General features: G+C 39.2%; 2 protein-coding genes across 4 annotated transcripts in view; one reads left to right on the top strand and one right to left on the bottom strand.

The window, feature by feature from the left end:
* The window catches only part of Pdk1 (Phosphoinositide-dependent kinase 1), a 304,096-nt gene continuing 286,578 nt past the window's right edge, over positions 1–17,518 (top strand). Inside the window, exon 1 of one of the 2 annotated variants that reach the window (XM_083091683.1) lies at positions 1–121. In XM_083091683.1, coding sequence (XP_082947809.1) covers positions 98–121 — 24 coding nt within the window. In that variant the 5' untranslated portion in view covers positions 1–97. The remainder of the gene's footprint in view (positions 122–17,518) is intronic. The other variant, XM_083091684.1, reaches the window with a different exon arrangement.
* On the bottom strand, positions 6,286–9,735 carry LOC145966977 (uncharacterized). Of its 2 annotated transcripts, none has more exons than XM_083091446.1 (5): positions 8,488–9,733; positions 8,053–8,322; positions 7,735–7,936; positions 7,558–7,647; positions 6,286–6,759 (listed from the first exon to the last, which is right to left on the bottom strand). In XM_083091446.1, the coding sequence occupies exons 2-5, from the start codon at positions 8,169–8,171 to the stop codon at positions 6,424–6,426; spliced, it is 747 nt and encodes a 248-aa protein (XP_082947572.1). In that variant the 5' UTR covers positions 8,172–8,322; positions 8,488–9,733; the 3' UTR covers positions 6,286–6,423. The 2 variants fall into 2 exon arrangements, with proteins under 2 accessions (XP_082947572.1, XP_082947573.1); XM_083091447.1 differs by lacking the exon at positions 6,286–6,759 and adding an exon at positions 6,781–7,207 and having other exon boundaries at positions 8,488–9,735.

Here is a 17,518-nt window from a genome sequence, read left to right as displayed (position 1 = left end):
CGAGAATTCGAGTGCAGTGTTGTGAGTGCGCGAGTATTTCGACGAGTGAACCATCGCCTGACAAGGACGCCGCTGTCGCCGGAGGCTACCTTGAAGCATGAGCGACAATCCTGCGCCGCTGGTGAGTCATGACATTTCTCAGAAGACAAGATCGGACGGTGCGAGAGATCGCGGATCGCGGCGAGGTTACTGACTGTCGTCGGCGCTTCCGCGAATCGCGCTGCCGCTGCCGCGACGCGCGATTATTATTTGTACCCCTTTAAGAATCGCTTGTCCGCGACAATTTTACGCATACAAATTTCGCTTCCGTCCGTGCAAATGTCACGTACGTGCATCCCGCATCCCATAAATGCGCAATCTGCGCAAACGCGCCGGTCGAAGTTCGATGTCCGCTCTGCTTTTTGACGTCACTCGCTGACAGCGGCTATCACCTGTTCCTGATGACGTCACTGACGACAATGACGTCACGATCTCCCATAGAATCCTACTGTTTCTTTGATCTTTCTCCACCTTTTTAATATCCTTCCATGATGCGGGCCTTACTCTTCCTGGCATTGTTAACCCATTACATTTGCCAAATTTGCAATATTAATTACTAATTTAAAGTAAAAAAAAAGTGAAATTATAAAGATACGTAACAAGCAATTGAATACTTGTTTCAGGATAGAATAGAAATTGATTATTTGTTTAAATTTAGGAATTGATTGCTTGTATGTTGGAAATTAAATATTTCTAAATTGAGATAATTAATTAGAAATTATTTGTTTTAAAATGACATCATATTTGCGGTATGACGTAGGCGAGACCTAGAATATAGATGATGCTGGTATTACGCGCTGCTCGCTTACGTCAGATGGCAATCCACATGATTACATCATAATGTTGCATAAGGCAAAGGAACATTCTTGCTAAGGGCTGTTACATGCAAATGTTGAACTAAAGTAATTTACTGTGTACTCCAGAAAATCGAGGTACGCTATAAGGAACTTATTTTTATTTTAAGGAAAATTCTTGTTTTAAATATCTTTTGAAAGTTTAAAAGCTTAAAAATTTTCAAATTAAAATTATGGAAGATAAAATATGGAGAATAACAATGTCAAAGATATATCTGCATATTTTTCTGTTACCATTACCATATATTACATGAAATACGAAAGTGATCTTATGTATATATTGATATATATTGTTTTAATTTAAATTTTTTCGTATGAAAATAGAATTAATTCAAATTAAATTTTTTGCTTAAATTTTGATAATAATTTGCTACGTGTATTGTTTCTTAAAATTAATCAAGTTGCGTTGTGTGATTTGTAAAGCATAGTGTAGATATTTCTTCTCGAGAAGATTGTAAAGGTACGTAGAATTTAGATGCAAAATTATAAACGATTTCCCATTGTTTGGACATGAAAAATTTAATCGGTATCACTTGATTGCAATAATATTCCATCAATTGGCGCGATCAGTTGATCTTAATTTGAATCTATTTTAATAGACCAACATGTAAGGATATCGGAAAAAATATACGTATATGTATAGTTGTATTTTTTTCCCTCGATTATTACTGGAGTTTATCACAAATTATCAATTATTATATTATACCAATATTTATACAATTCATTTTTCTATGTTCGTATTTGTGTTTCTGTATTTTTAAGGCTTTACTTGTCTCGAAACATAACATTGAAAATGAATCGGAGTTAAACCATTTTAATCCGTGAATTCAATTTATTAGTTTTTTTTGCGAGATCCGTTTAGAAGCGCTTTTTCTTTTCTCTTGAGTTTTTCCTTATCCAAGGAAATATCGTGATTAAATTCCTCCATAGTTTCTTCGGAGACACTGTTGCATTTGGCATATATTTACTACCGTAGAATATTGCAATGCGTTTATATAGCTTGGAGGAAAATCGGTGAAGGAGTGATTTATCGTAGTCGATTTAAAACATCGGCTTGTATAGCTGGATTAGAAATTGCAGTTAGTTTACTTCGGCGAAATGTACGAGATTTCCGGGTTGCCATTAGGAGACAAATTGCGTGACCACGTTAGACAAATGTCTGTAAGCTATCCCGCAAGATTTCCGGTTTATCCGAGGCTCTGCTCGAAACCAGTTCGATTTGCGGTTCAAATAGAATCGTGAATATTTTTAGCAAAGATTCGCGACACAAGATTTCGCGAAGCCCCTTGTAGATGTCGCCACGACTATCGAATTCTCAACTTTTTGCAATATTCATTCATGATTATTTTGATTCGACGTAATATAGATTCGGATCGATCCAAATATTTATTCATCACGATATTTTGATACGAATTAAAATGGCAAATCGAGAAAAAATTAACCGGCGCGTCTCGAAGAGCGGAAATATATTTATAATTTAATGTAAAAACTTTCCGGATAGAATTATTCTTATCAGAATGTAATTTATTTTAGAAAAAATTTTTTATTCCTGCAAATTTTTTATTCCCTTTTTCCGGTTAGTGTTAAAATATGTTCGGATATAATAAGTCAACCGAGGAAGAAGGAATCGTTGTAGGATTTAGGTAAAGGTCGGAGAAAATAATCGGGGCCGCGTCCAGGTCGCGCTGGAATTGCGTGAGATTGGTGATTGTCATCAGCGTTTTCCGGCGAGATATAAATGCGCCTTCGCATACGATCATCGTCATTCCCTGCGTGGCAATAGTGTCTTGGCATTATTATACTCGCAAGCATGTCATTTCGCGAAAAAAATTTTCGTTGAGAGAGAAAAATTATTTCTTCTCGGCTAAAACATTATTTCGCTGAATAGTTTACCTTTTTTCTTATTTGACGTAAATCGCACCATGATTTTAACTTATTTATGCAGTATCATTTGAAATACATTTTGAATCTTGTATGATGGTTGATGTCGGATTCATTTTACGATTCGCGCGATAAATAATGCTTTTTAACCTTATGTATCTTCGTTCTAATTTTTACACTCTTCCGTCGATTTTATCCCGGCGATTTATTCAGGTTGTTATATGAGAAGAAATTGCACTTAAGAAAAGTAGATACACACTTTGTGGTGTTAAAAGAATGAGATAAAAATGCACCGGAAGCAGTACGTTATTTCAGGCAGTCACGCTAAGTTATGAGAGATTACATCGCGATTATGTATGAATATAGATTACGGAATATAGATCGCAGAAGATTGCGTTCTTGGAGCTTATCCAATTCGTACGAATTGAGGAGCTTCTCGATTAACAGCCAACAATATTTTATATTTTATTGTCAATATCTTAGTTGTCTCTCGCGATGAAATACTAAATTATATCTCAACGTGCCTTCCAACGTGTGCGACTAATTAGATTTTCTTCTGCGATATTGATTATAGTCTCGAATTATATTCTGTTTAAAGTATAATTTAGATTCGATGTTATCGAATTATTCTCAGTATCATTTTCGTTCCGAAAATTATCTGAAAATTATGTTGATGCGCAAAATCAACAGATGCGAGGCCTAATTCGCGTCTTTCTCAATCTTTTTTAGCATCTGACGACCGTGGAGACTCGAAATTTTTGGACTGCTTAGATAACGTGTTTGCATCTTCTTGTGCATCCAAAGGGGACAAAACTTTCTCGGGATCGAGATTTTCGTCCGATACCTCTTCTCGTTAGCGTATTAGGAAGGACGTGCACGAATTGGAGCAGATGGAAATATGATGAGTCGGCCTGGTTTCACGCACACGAGATCTCGATGACGTGGTTCGTGCTCTCCTCTCGGTTGATTTCTGTATCTCTCTCTCTCTCTCTTTCTCTCTGTCTCTGTCGATCTATCTATATCGAGATTTGTTTATACCCGTACATACGCCGACGCCTTCGCGTCGGTTGATGATGCCGCCGCTTGCGCAATCGCCGTTTGCGTTTCACATGATTCACCCGCGTGAAACGTCGGCGGCGTCATCGATGTCGATTTCTTGAAAATGAGGTCGTACGGTGATTGTCACTGGACGGATCGGTCGATGATTCCCCACGACTGATGCATTCCTAGCGATGATCGGCTGGAAATAGTAATGGTACGCAGGGTGTTCGTAATCGACCTGACCTACTTGAAATTTGAAAGTGGACTTGAGAACCATCTCTGTTTGAAAGGAGGTTCTATTGGGGTTCTTGGAGTTTCTCGAAATATCCTCGAAAAAGAGTCGCAGGCTAGCGTCATCATTTATTTAAATGATTAGTGTTATTGTATCGTAAGCGCGCACTTTCGAGAGATTTCCGCGAAATTTCAGAAAGGGGATTGTATAAATTGTGGATTGAATACGCCTTCATGTTCTTCCGTTTAATTCTCAATTGTATTTGCGTCTGAAAGCGAAATTCGCTAAGCTCACGAGTACTATTGAATTAATCTCGCGATGAATATTCCTCGATATTTCTCTTGTATTCTTAATTGATATACGAGTGTCATTTGTATGCATTGAGCTTTGTCAAGAGAAAGAGCTTGGAACTCTTCGGCATTAATATCTGGTCGTATTCTTTGAAAAAGAAAAAAAATACTAATTGTATCTAATATTTCAAACAAATATAAAATTTTAACTAACAACACGTATAAATTTTAATTATCAATCTTCCCAGTATTTTGTTTACTTCAAAATTGAAATATTATATGTTAAATGTAATCAATCGATATCACATTTCTGGCACATTTCAAATTTTCGAAATAAATGCACAGAGGGTCTTCATTAGCTATCTATTAATAATCGACTCGATAACTGCAACTATCGATCAGAAAAGTACGACGTTGCGGTAAAGGCGGGCGTATGGAAAGGACAGCGATGTCAAGAGTGACTCAGGACTCCTCTCGCTCCGCCGTCCCCATCTCGATTCCACGTATTGCATCTGCATGTTAAGTTAGATTGACTCCGAGAGAACTGAACCGTGAGCTACTCGAGTATATACGCGCGCAGTCTTCATACCCCATCTCTTTCTCTCTCTCTCGGCTTTTCTCTTTTCTCCTCTACTTCCTTTCTTCGCGATATATACTCCTCCGAGTATACAAACTCTCTCACATCGCACGCAAATGCGTGTGTAAAAAAAATTGTATTTGCATATTTCAAATTATTTCAAGGAAGATGCTAAGTGGAGCGTCGCAGCAATGGAGCGATTTCACTTTATCTACCGGGATACCGTTTTTTTTTTCTTCTTTTTTAATCTTCTCTCTCTTTCGCGAATGCGCATACGCGGGGCGATCCATCGCGTAACCGATACCACAAATGGGAAATCTTTCGGATTTCTCCGCAAGAAATTGACCGCGTCGTTTGCCCACACGTGAGCACATTTCGAACGAAAAGGAGCATCCTCGCACGCCTACGTAATGGACGACTCGCGAAATCGTACTAGCGTGTCATTTAAATATTTGCTCGCCCTGCACAGCTTTACCCTGCGAATTTTATTTCGCGAAATCTTAAAGCACGCCGAGAAGTTTTTTACGGGCGAGCTCTCACGCGTCTAAATGTCGAGGAAATTTCGCTCGACTAGCTCGAGCTCTCGCGTCTTTCCGTGTTTATTTGCGTTTTTCGCATCCGCGTCCCGACGAAAATAAATAAGAATTACGTGACGGTGGCCCCCATCCGATGGTGCATCCCCAGTCGAGTTTATATTTACGAATCTTCACGCTCGACGGTCGAATTCGTTATAAAATTGTTTGCACGCCGTGTTCTCGTCAAGCATCTATCTATCGACGCAGCCTCGAGACGACGATGAAGAAGCGACAAGATGAGAGACAGGGGGATTACGCGGTATCGGTTCCTTTTCGGGATTCGGCGGATTGCGAAAAAGTTATGTAGAAAATACTCGCGGCGTGATCTTTGAGATGGAAACTTGCTCGCTCGTGTGCGCGGATATAAAAGAAACTTTCCTTTCGCGAAAAAATAATATGCATCGCGCACGGTGCCTTTTATGCGCGCGCGTCTCTCTTATCTGCATGTTTCGTATAACGTTCTCTCTTATTGTTACAAATATGTACGGACTATTTCTGCAAAAAAAAAATTCGCGCCCCTTTCGAACCGCGAACTAAGACGATTCCGATTCCTCGATTATTATTAGCATCTTCTCGTGTTATTTAATGCGACATTATCGGGCAAAATGCGTTGCTCTCTTTTATGTTATTCTCATTTTCTCTCGGCGCAAACACGAGAGACATATATTTCTCAGGCAAGATATCGCACGGGGAAAGAATGCGGATGCGTTATTCTCTTGGCACGTGCCGCGTAAATTCTGCCGTCCGTATTAATAGTCGCGAAACCAAGAGGTAAAAATGATCGAAATGTTGGCGCCAACGGATACAAATCTTTATTGCGAACAACGGCGTACGGTAGTCTCATTCTGCAACGGTCGTTTGGTAAAACGATCCCGTGCATCATTTAACATTCAAGATACCGCCGTCTCTTGGCGCGATAATATCTATTTGTAAATTAACACACGACACTGGGCCAAGTCGCTTGGTGGATGTTCCTGTACTTCGTGCACACGTCGACGCTGCCTTGACGGAACGGCAGTTGTACAATGTTGATATCGTAGTCGGTGTTGACGAGCATGGCGTTGAGCGAGGGTAAGTGTAACTTTTTGTTGACGATGTCATCATCCTGGAGCTCGCCGGTCACCGGGTTCATGAAGGAGCAACGGGTCTTGGCCAGCACGCAAGCGGTGGTGTTGACGAACAATTGTGCGAGCTCCACGGTCGTGTAATTCATGTAGCTGCTGTTGAAGTTAGGTAACATTCTCGTGGCCTCGTTGACGCACTCCCTAAGCTGCGGAAAGTATTCGTCAGCTCGCGGCTTTTGAATTTTGAATTTCCCCCGCGATTCTCGAGAGTTAGTTTTTACGGTGCGGTAGAGACTCATGAAGACATCGTGCATCGTGGTAGAAGAAACTGTACAATATTGTATAATACAGAATGATTACAGAGCTTGAAAATTACGCGCGAGATATCCGTGTAATCTCACGCGAAGACGTCGTCAGTCGCATTCCCAACGAGGTAGAAAATCGTGGCCTCAAGAATGTGGAGATTGCTCGAGGACTTGCTCGCGGATCTACAGATCCTGTTGCGGGACGAACAGTAGTTACGTTAGTCTCTCTAATTATGCAGACGTTATTCCGTGCTCTCTGTGCTACAATTTTCAAGAATATAAAAGGACTTTGTTGCTCGATTCGTGTTACTCCTCGAAACGTTGATCTAGGACTCCTGAGGTCTATACCCTGAATAATTAATTTGCAATAGCATTATCTATTTATAATATTTACAATTAATTCCAAAATATTCATGCATTGAAAATAATAATTGATTAGTAGCGTGTTTTTTTGCAAAATTTAAAAATATTTACAAAATTAGCGTTAAATATTTGAATTGTTTTAAAAATATTAATTTGTGATTATCGATGATAAGAAATAGAAATATTTACAAACATGATTGTGACGAACAATGCAGAGAGTTATAAGGCGATAGTATTAAATGAGGACGCGTTAATATTAAGAGCAGTAAAGCAAAATAGAGGCATAATATGTTCTGAGTAACATCTAACAGCTATTGGCGCAAAGTTTAACCTTACCAAACTCTCCTTATTGACTTGACGAATGCATTCTAGGAACGAGCAATATATTAACATAGGACTTCGCCCAGTAGGCATACTGGTCTGGTTCTAAGCGGAATAGAAACGTGAAATTTATAAGTAAAAAATTATGAAATATATAGAGGATGAACTAACTAAACGATCAGATTTACATACCTTCAAATAAGCCTGACAATGGCCGTAACTGGTGTTGTTGAGATAATCGTCGGCGCACGTGGACATGGCTGCCAGCATCGAAAAGCCCTGAGGTAAAATGCTCGCGCGATAGAAGCAACCGTAACAAGCGTCGCGTCGCAAATTCGCGTTAGGACCTTGCGACTGGTTGCACAACTGATTTAGCAATTCGGATATTTTCACTCTGGAAAGGAAGTCACGTCGTTACACAATGCACAGACTTTGTTGCTCGCGCAATAAAAATATTTTTCTTTTTCTTTTTCGCATAAGGAGAGAACAATAGGAAGAATCAGAATATACTGTTTAACCGTGGTAAAGGTCCCCAGAAATCTTCCAAAGTTGTCCTGCAGGGAATCGACAAAATTCACACTAGAAACAGAGAACAGTATTATAATCGCAACTAACGCCACTCTCGTCATCGTTGCACGAGGCCGTTTGGCAACTTCCTTCCGAATCGCATTGGACTGGTACTTTTATACTGATGTGTGAATCTGATAAAACTTGCCAGGGATGTATTTATGCTTGGTTTTCATTGTTTGGAAAGTAGACTTTGATATAATTAGATTTACGCTAAAATATATATATTTTTTGTAAATTTTTTCTAATTAATTCCGTATTTAAACATTACGAATATTTATTATACAGTCAATTAATCTTTAATTCAAATTACAATTTCGCAACAAATTTGCTAATTTTACATTTTGATTTGACATAATTAAGAAAATTTATTTATACCTTAGAATATTTTATTTCAACTCAATCTTCTGTTTCTGCTTCTGATTAAAGTTAACATTAATGAAACATATCTTCAGTCCAACTGTTTCTCTATCGGGGTTTTTTTTTTCATTGTACATGGCTGACGGCTCTGATGGGGCCGAAGATGCAGCTAAAGCGTAACGGTTCCGCGACCTCGCGCACGAGGCCGTGACACGTGGTTGATCGTTGTCTCGTGAAAATGAACCGTGAATAGGAGATCTGGGACGGCTAGTGAATCCCACGATTCCGGCTATAACCGAAGCGAATCGTACATCGGGCAAAATGTGTCGCATTATCGCTAAAAGTGCGGGATGCATTCAATGTCGCCCAGTCATCCAGTTGCACTTTCGCAACAACACGCGATATAGCGTGCGCGGCTACTTTATTTATTTTCCGGTCGAGGAGAGCCTCTCGCGCCCAAAAATTCCCTTTTGCCAATGATCGTTTCCCGCCGGAAGTGGGAAGCTCGACTCGCGGTTAAAAATACACGACTCCCTGATAATATTGTTGTAGTCTTCGTGTCACATTGCGCAACGAGCAGTAATCTTACGTAATTATGTAATTGATTCAGCGTTTTACCCGTTTCAAAAGGTCGAACGCCATATGAATCGGAAACGTTTTATATTCATGTCTCTCTCTTTCATAATCAGAAATATGTATTCGCGATCCAAATAATAAACTCTTTCGAGCGTGTCGTTCTGTGAAGCGCACGCAAGATTGGAATATCCCACGTGCGTTTCATCGACATGAAATAAAAGTTCCCATATATTCCGTCGTTATCCAACAGGAACTTTTAATCAGGCATCGTCATTTAGAAGAGACATCGGAAAATCAGCGCGCTTAAATGCGCATTGGTCGCGACGAAAATGAAAAGGCAAACGGTGTCGGTCGGGTGCTCTCTCTAATTTCGAGATCCACGTGGAAAAGTGGGCCATGTGTGCGCGAGAAACGACACACGCGTCGCGGCTATTTGTGTGCCAGACAGACGCGGAGGGACAACGGGACGAAGGCTGAATAAACGAGGAGAGGAGGTTAAGAGCAAGAGATAGATAGAGAGAGAAAGAGAGAGAGAAAGAAAGACGAACGCGTGGACAGCAGTGCAATCCCGCCGGCCAGAATTAGAATGACTCACGGGATTATTTGGGTTTATGTAATCCGAGAAATTTTCGGCGACCGCCGTCGCGACGTCGGTGACGTCCTCTCGCTGCGTCACATCTGTGTTCAACATCGTTGACGGATACACGCGCGCGAAATTTGCGGTATCATATTGCATCTTTGGTGCTACCAAAGTTACCTACCTATTGGGCGATTCCTTGGGCGAGGGACCTTCCCTCGCGGGTACCATCGTGATTACACGCGGAAAGATTTGACGATGAGCGTGGCAAAATAAAATTATAGTTAGCGAGTGTTGCCTAAAAAGTTATTTCGAGAAATCTCTCATAATCTCTTCATAACTTGGCGGAATTTGCCATTAATGCGTCCTGATATTTCGGGCGTCGAAAGGAAAAATTGACGATAAATAAATTTATGTTACATAATTCTTAGCGAATTGTAAAGATCGTATTTTCGAAATTGTATTTCATCGCTGATCGTATAAAGCATGGTCGGTACTTAGCAAAATACAAAGCATCGCCGTGTCATAAAAATATCTCGGCCATAAGCATTTAATGTCTTTGCGCGTAAACACGTCCCAAAGTGTCGCGGGACGCAGAAGACACAGCGTCTCTCGTGTTCTCGTATCCTCCTGCCTCCTCGTCCGATTTCTCGGCGGAACTCGATCAAAGCGAGACTTAAGGATTCAGATTGCAACGCGTGTAACGCGACATCGACGACGCCTTTTGTAATTGCTCTTTCTGGACTCACCGAAGGAATCTAATTACGACGGCATTTCAAAGAAATGCACGCATCGTAACGCATTCGTCCGACAGCTGCATTCTCCTCCTAATTTCTTTGCGTCGCCACTCTTTCTCTTTGAGCTCTTTACTAAAAACCAATTAAACGGCCGTAATGTCTCTGAGGCATGATCGTCGCGATGACAGATGCGTCAGTCAGTCAAATGTCCCGTCGTTATGGCTGTCTAATTTAGTAGCGGACAGTTCAATCCTTCTGCGAATTTCGCGAGCGCTTTGTTTCATCTTTCGCGCGAAACGTCGCGAACTAGCGGGATGTAAGTTAAAAGAGAAATTCATAAACGCATTAACGAAAGATTACGTAATTCTGGCTAAGATGCAAAGAGACGAGAAGGAGCGCCACCGGCGATGTCATCTCTACTGGATACTTTCCAATTACCAAGACGAGAATTCGCGACTCGGTTGATTCGTCAGCAATCTCCGTTGGGCGTTCATCGTCGAATTAGGAGAGATGCGTGCGCTTCTGATTATAAAAAGTTAAAATTCGTTTTGCTTTGCCGCGGCGCGCGCCTCTTCCTTGCAACCGCGCTACTTTCTCCAGCCGTGATGAGAGAGGGACGTCTCAATTATTTTTCCTCCCCACGGGCTCTCTCCCGGGATCCTTTCTGGCCGTCTGATAAGTGCATTAGTTGAACCCGGAAATTGGTCGACCCCCCGTGGCGTGTGCGCGCATTAACCCCACCGTTTGGTTCCCGTCGCTTCAGAGGCGCGAGAAGTCGACGTAGAAAAAAAAAGAAGAAGAAATGTGCGCGAGAAGAAGAAAGAGAAAGGACACATTACGTGGAAGGAAAAGGTGATCCCACGTGTGAGCCGTACATCAACAGATTTTAACCTACATACACTGGCGCTTTCCTTCGCATTTCGCCCTCGTGGAATGCTTTTAGCTGCAGAAGCGCACAATGCCAAGTGTTTTGTGTCGAATTGCTGAAAGAAATAGCTCCGACGGCCCTTAACGTCGGAATCGCGATTTCCTTTTCTCTCTCTCTCTTTCTTTTCCATCTTTGCGATTAAATTGTCGTTGAATCGATATTTATTGCTGATTTCTTTCTTAATCGAGGATTTTGAATATAACATCTGAAATTATTCCCGAAATTTATCGTGAGAGAATTTCAAACATCCTTAAACATTTTTAAAACCATATTTTCAACATTTTTAAATATATATAAATATTCTTTTTATTTTACACTCTTCTAACTAAATATTAAATATTATATATACAGGGTGTGTCATTTTAAGTGATGCAGCTGAATATCTCTTAAAGTAAAAGAGATTGGGAAAATTGTTTCAGACAATAGTTGTATGGTTTCGAAGAGGACATAAGACGGTGCCATTAGTTTGACCTTGAAGAGTCCGCTGAAGGTCACCTCCAATTTTTTAAATGGGACACCTTATATGCTTTTGCATATTCTTATAGCTCATCTCGAGAACTTTCCAAAACACTATAATTAAGTTAGTTTTCATTAAGTACTTTCCGAGTTATGAAGCTTGAAATAATTTCTTAATTTTACATAAACTGTAAAATATTTTGTAAAATATTCATTTTTCGATTATCTCACCTTAATACTTTTATGTACAAAATAATGAGAGGAATCAACTGATGTAAAGAAAACACATAGTTATTTTTAAGAAAAAAAATGTAATTGTTAATTGCAAATTACATTTTTTTTTCGAAACAATTATGTTTTTTTACACCAATTGATTCCTCTCATTATTTTGTACATAAAAGTATTAAGCTAAGATAATCGAAAAATGAATATTTTACAAGATATTTTACAGTTTATGTAAAATTAAGAAATGATTTCAAGCCTCATAACTCGGAAAGTACTTAATGAAAACTAACTTAATTATAGTGTTTTGGAAAACTCTCGAGATGAGCTACAAGAATATGTAAAAGCATATATAGTGTCCCATTTACAAAGTGGAGGTGACCTTCACGTGACCTTCAGCTGACTCTTCAAGGTCAAACTAGTGGCACCGTCTTATATCCTCCTCGAAACCATACAACTATTGTCTGAAACATTTTTCCCAATCTCTTTTACTTTAAGAGCTATTCAGCTGCATCACTTAAAATGACACACCCTTTATGTATAAATTTTATTTTTCATTTTTCTCGAGAATTTTAAATTTATATCCCCATTCATTTTTCTCAAGAATTTTAAATTTATATCTCAACGGATGGAGGATTATTCCAGTCGCAGGGTATTTGGCGCTATAATTTCCTCCGTCTTCCTTTAATGTAAACTCGAAGGAAAGAAATATAAGCCGTTCGGATATTTTCAGAACCGAACGTCGTATCGACGGACCGAATTCGTGGACGTGGGTACAGGAATAAATGCGAGCATGTAATGCGGCGATAAAGGCGGACCTTTTCCCTTAATACGATCGTATTCGTCACCGCGTGACCTGACATATCTACCGCCGCACATGCACATACATTTTCCTCGGCTCTGTGCACCCTAATTCGCAGGGATCCCGGCAACGGACCTCGTTTTATGCGCACGGGTCGTTAGATTTTCGAGAGTGCGACCCAACCCTGTCTATAAGAAATCGACGCGATACACGGCGATAAAAATCAGTTGGCCATGCAAAGGGTGCACGCATTGGTCCCGAGAGCGTAATTTTGAAATTCGATTCGTGTTGTTATCCCTGACAGATAGTTTTTTGCAATAGTGTATCTCGAGTGTATGATAAATTTAAATGAAATCTTATATTCGTGTAAAATAATTACGAATATAATATATTATAATTTTTACTTGCGTCATATACACTTGACGCGCGACTTTATTATCATTTACCATGTTCACAAAACACGTGTGCGACAGAGCTCTATTTCTATTAATATTGCGGACGCATTACGCATAATGAGAGAACGTCCTAGTATGTGTAATGCTTATAAATTTTTAACAAATAACGTAAATTATACCTCTTTCTATGCGTTATATTATCGCTTGCATGCGTCAGTCGAAAAAATATAACCAACCATATTCATGAATGCGAATTGCATTTCAAACAGATTGTGTGTACGGATTATCATTAAAATTCGATGAGATACTTTATAATCCATTAGTGTGTTTCTTCAGTTATTATATAAATTCGCGATAAATACTCTCAAGGCGTTTCGCGAAAAATAAACATTTTGTTGCAGGAAACGCGTTACGCATCGCTGTATTTGGCATGACGCATATCTGAATGTTGCATCGAATTAGCAATCACAGTGACGGTGCACATCCAGTGTTTTAATGTTATTTGCGATGGTATTTGCGTGTCTATTTACAAAATCGCATGTCACGACACGTGTAAAATTATTTTACATATTTATCTTTACGAGCATCAATTAACAATCTTGACTTTTGCTTTCTTGCTTAATATAATGTATTCTGAAAATGACTTACGCACCGTACGAATCGCCATTCGATTGTACGAGAAGCATGTGACAGCGTTTCGAGAAGCGCAGTACGCTCGTTAATTTTAACGATCCTATCGAAGCGGAAGCGTTCTCGTTGCAATCTTTCTCGCAGTCATTTTCGCACTCGCATTTCATTCCGTTCTATTCACATCGCATTACGCTGCTTTATAATTTCGTATGCGAAAGCGAAGAAGATTTGACACCGCTATCAATTTTGACGCAATTTTTTGTTTTTCGTCGATCTGCACGTTTATTTGTAAGGAATACGACTTTTATCGTTCAAAATTTTAAAATTATATCCTCCCAACGTAAAGATTTTCTAAAAAACAACATTCCTGTCTTTTAAACCGTCAACCTGACCAATTTTCACATTTCTCGTCGCTCTTCAATGTGGCCAATTGACGTTTCGCACGTGACCTTCATTTTAAAGAAAAAGGCATCGGGCAATTGAAGCGAGAACGTTGTTTTCGCGACGCTCCTACATCAGTTCTGATCCACGATAGGGTCAGACCCCAAAAATTCGCTTTAAAAGTTTAAAGGGTGCCGCAGGAATTTATCGAGGTGCCTCACACGAATGCTCTTAACGAAATTAAAACTGTTCTGAACCATAGGTACGACAAAGGGGACATATTTCACGCCGGGCTTGAAATTTACGAAAACGCTCGCAAAACTTTTCGGCAATTCGTATGTTACGGCTTTCCACGATAAAGTCGTTCGTTTCGCGATATGTATATGTGCACATGTTGTAAATTAATTCGCACAACTGCTGCTCTTATTGCGAGTAACTTTGCGATAACGAATCTTTAACAATCAATTGCGCGCGAAACTTAACGCGCTTTTGGCTTTATTCCAACATTAAGGATCTCGCCAAATAATATTAGCCATTATCCTATACGCCTCACGGGCGTAGTTGTTTCTTCGACGATGAGCCTTTTCTACCATCTTTATACGCGCGGAAAAACGATACCCGAAATCGCGGGCACCCTCCCATTGTTATGGTTACTGTTGTAGCTTTGCCGATCCATCCACCAGGAATGAAGTGCTATTCCACTTCATTCTACTTCGTGCCACACTGTCCGCTTTCGCACGAGTCATCGGAAATATTTCATCTAAGGGACGAAAGCATTTTTCCCCTTGGTGTCCTCTTCCTTCTCTGCTCCTTTCTCATTCCGTATGACAAATAATGTGACGCGATTTTCTACACGACGAATTATTAATTGTTATATGAAAAAATCCAGATATATATACAAGACAAATAAAACACATGTTATTGACAAAAAAATTTTATTAATTACAGAACGCGAGTGATTAATATTACCTTACATTTTAATTGTTTTCGTGCATCACTCTCCTATCATCTCTTCATAAAATAATATTAACATAAATTACTGTTTAACAGAAAATTATTTAATATTTACGTTTTCAAGTTAAACACGACAACTCATTTTCATCCATAGGACATTTTCACGACTCTTTTGCCTCGTAGTGATTGTTATGTAAAATTCGTGCAATATGTCTTTGCAAAATGCGTATCAGTTTCTCAGTTTTCAATCCACCTACGACCCCATCTTTCACTCTTCTCTTTTCCTTCCCATTAATATGGTAGCGGGTCAGCTCGTACGCGATCCAGGTATTAATAACGCACGAGGGATACAATGCGCTATAATGTAATACAATAAATAATAACACGGCGTATTGTAAAGAGCGCCGGTATATCAGGGACGCCCTAGACCGGGATGCATCGTAGCTTTGTGCGCAGGTAGTTTTGAATAATGCACTCGCCGATGCTATAGCGACCGGCGTCACATTATCGCGATCAAGAAACGTTGTAATATACGTTGCGGGAATATGTAACAGCACGATTCATCTTTGTAGCCCAGAAATGATATTCTCTAATACCGCGGAATCTCTTCTATTAGTTAATTAGACATTATCAATTTTAACGATCTGTGTTTTAATATCTTAATTAGTAGTGATATAAAAAAAGTTTCGATTAATTTATGCAAAACTTATTACTTGCACATCCGTTGACAGAGGGATTTCGATTTTTGCATATATGAATAAACGAAATTCATTCGTTGAACACGTATGCACGTGATACAACAAGTCGCATTTGCGCAAACGCACCGAGCGATGTGTTGCGTGACATGAAGACACTTAAATCGCGGTAATTGAGAATGAGAGAAAAAAAGGATACGATATGGAAGTGGAAGAAATCAAGCGAAACCGCGCCATCACGGCATTGCGACACGTGCCGCGTGTGGTTCACACACACACACATACTTGTACGCCGTTTTACATGTGTACAGTTTTACAATTTAATAAGGGCAAACTACATATATGAATTGGACGATTACTAATGGGCTCTGTAACGGAAAGAATAGTTTATAGAGCGTATTATTTCATAAGTTTGCTTGTGACGATTTATGACGCATACTACTGCCTGCGATTAAGCTAAATTATCACTTGTTATTGAAATATCTGTTAACGTTTGCTATTTCTATCATAATTTTTCGACAAATTAGCATATATTGAAAATTTGAAAGAAAACTACTCAAAAAATATCTTGAAATTCTTTCATAAATATTATAATTCTTTTTTGAAATACTGGTAAAGAATAGTTGTAATTATCATAGATATATAATTATTTTTAGCGGCACCTATATTTAAAATATTTAAAATTATTATTACTACGCATAAGGTTATTATCATCAACATTATAATAATAATAACTATAAAAATAGAAATCTCAATTATATTTTTTTTAACTCTGCAATTATAGTTAGTCCTTTTTTCAGTGTACATTAAAACTATTATATATTTATTAATAATAATACTGTATTCATTAATATTAATATTGTATTAATATTAATATTAATATTAATATTTCCTAATAATATTTTTGTACATTCATTAATAATAATATTTTATATATTCTCTACTTTTATATTATATTAAAAAAATAAGCATTGTTTCTTATATAATTTCGAAATATATTAACTGAATTTCTTTTTTCTTTCTTCTTTTAAAAAATAATTTTAAATAAGAATTTAAATAAGAATTCTATTATAAAGAGCAAACTCTATTATAGAGAGCAAGTATTTGATTGTAGATCATTAGTTAGTTGGTGTATATAATTCACTATTTTCTTACATTTCGTTTTTGTTACAAGTAAATTAGATATTTGCCATTTGTCATCGTGGTTCGATTTGGTTTAAATGATAAAAAGCGCGAAGATTCATGCACCACGTCTTAATTGTTTTCTCTCGGAAGCCGCTGGACGTAATGGAATATCGACGATCTGAGAGACGGATAATGAGCAAAACAAACGAAGCGAGGAGAAACAAAAGACCCAGCCCTTTCCTTGCGTCGGAGAAGGGTTCGTGTCGGTGTTGCTGTCCTGCGAGAAAAATGGAGGGCGAATTTTCCCGCGCTCGCCCCCTCGTCGAGCCGAGTCACTCCTCTCCTCTCCTCTCCCCTCTTCCCTTTCCCTCCTTGCTCCCTCGCGGCTGCGCTCGCGTCTGTCCTTCTTTCTCTCGCGTGTACCAGAAAGGGCGGGAAAGGGCGACGAAGGGTGGTAAAGTGCGGAGAGAAACTACGGCGGGAAGGTACGACGACGACGACGATGGACACGGCGGGGGTAGTTGCGAGTAGGGGCGAAGCGGATCAATACTTTTGCACTCGAGCTCCCTCG

This window comes from Camponotus vicinus, unplaced genomic scaffold (assembly GCF_025532165.1).
Source record: "Camponotus vicinus isolate PSW18456_S1 unplaced genomic scaffold, iyCamVici1.0 SCAF_2, whole genome shotgun sequence".
NCBI classification, from domain to species: Eukaryota; Metazoa; Arthropoda; class Insecta; order Hymenoptera; family Formicidae; genus Camponotus; species Camponotus vicinus.
The sequence above is the reverse complement of the archived record's forward strand: the minus strand, read 5'-3'. Positions and strand labels throughout refer to the sequence as shown.

Bases quoted from the DNA above. Each gene is read 5' to 3' on its own strand.
- LOC145966977 (XM_083091446.1), bottom strand. From the start codon at position 8,171: ATGACGAGAGTGGCGTTAGTTGCGATTATAATACTGTTCTCTGTTTCT. The intron at 7,648-7,734 runs GTATGTAAATCT...TATTCCGCTTAG, and splicing joins ATTGTCAGGCTTATTTGAAG to AACCAGACCAGTATGCCTAC. The intron at 6,760-7,557 runs GTAAGGTTAAAC...TACTTTCCGCAG, and splicing joins AAGTCAATAAGGAGAGTTTG to CTTAGGGAGTGCGTCAACGA.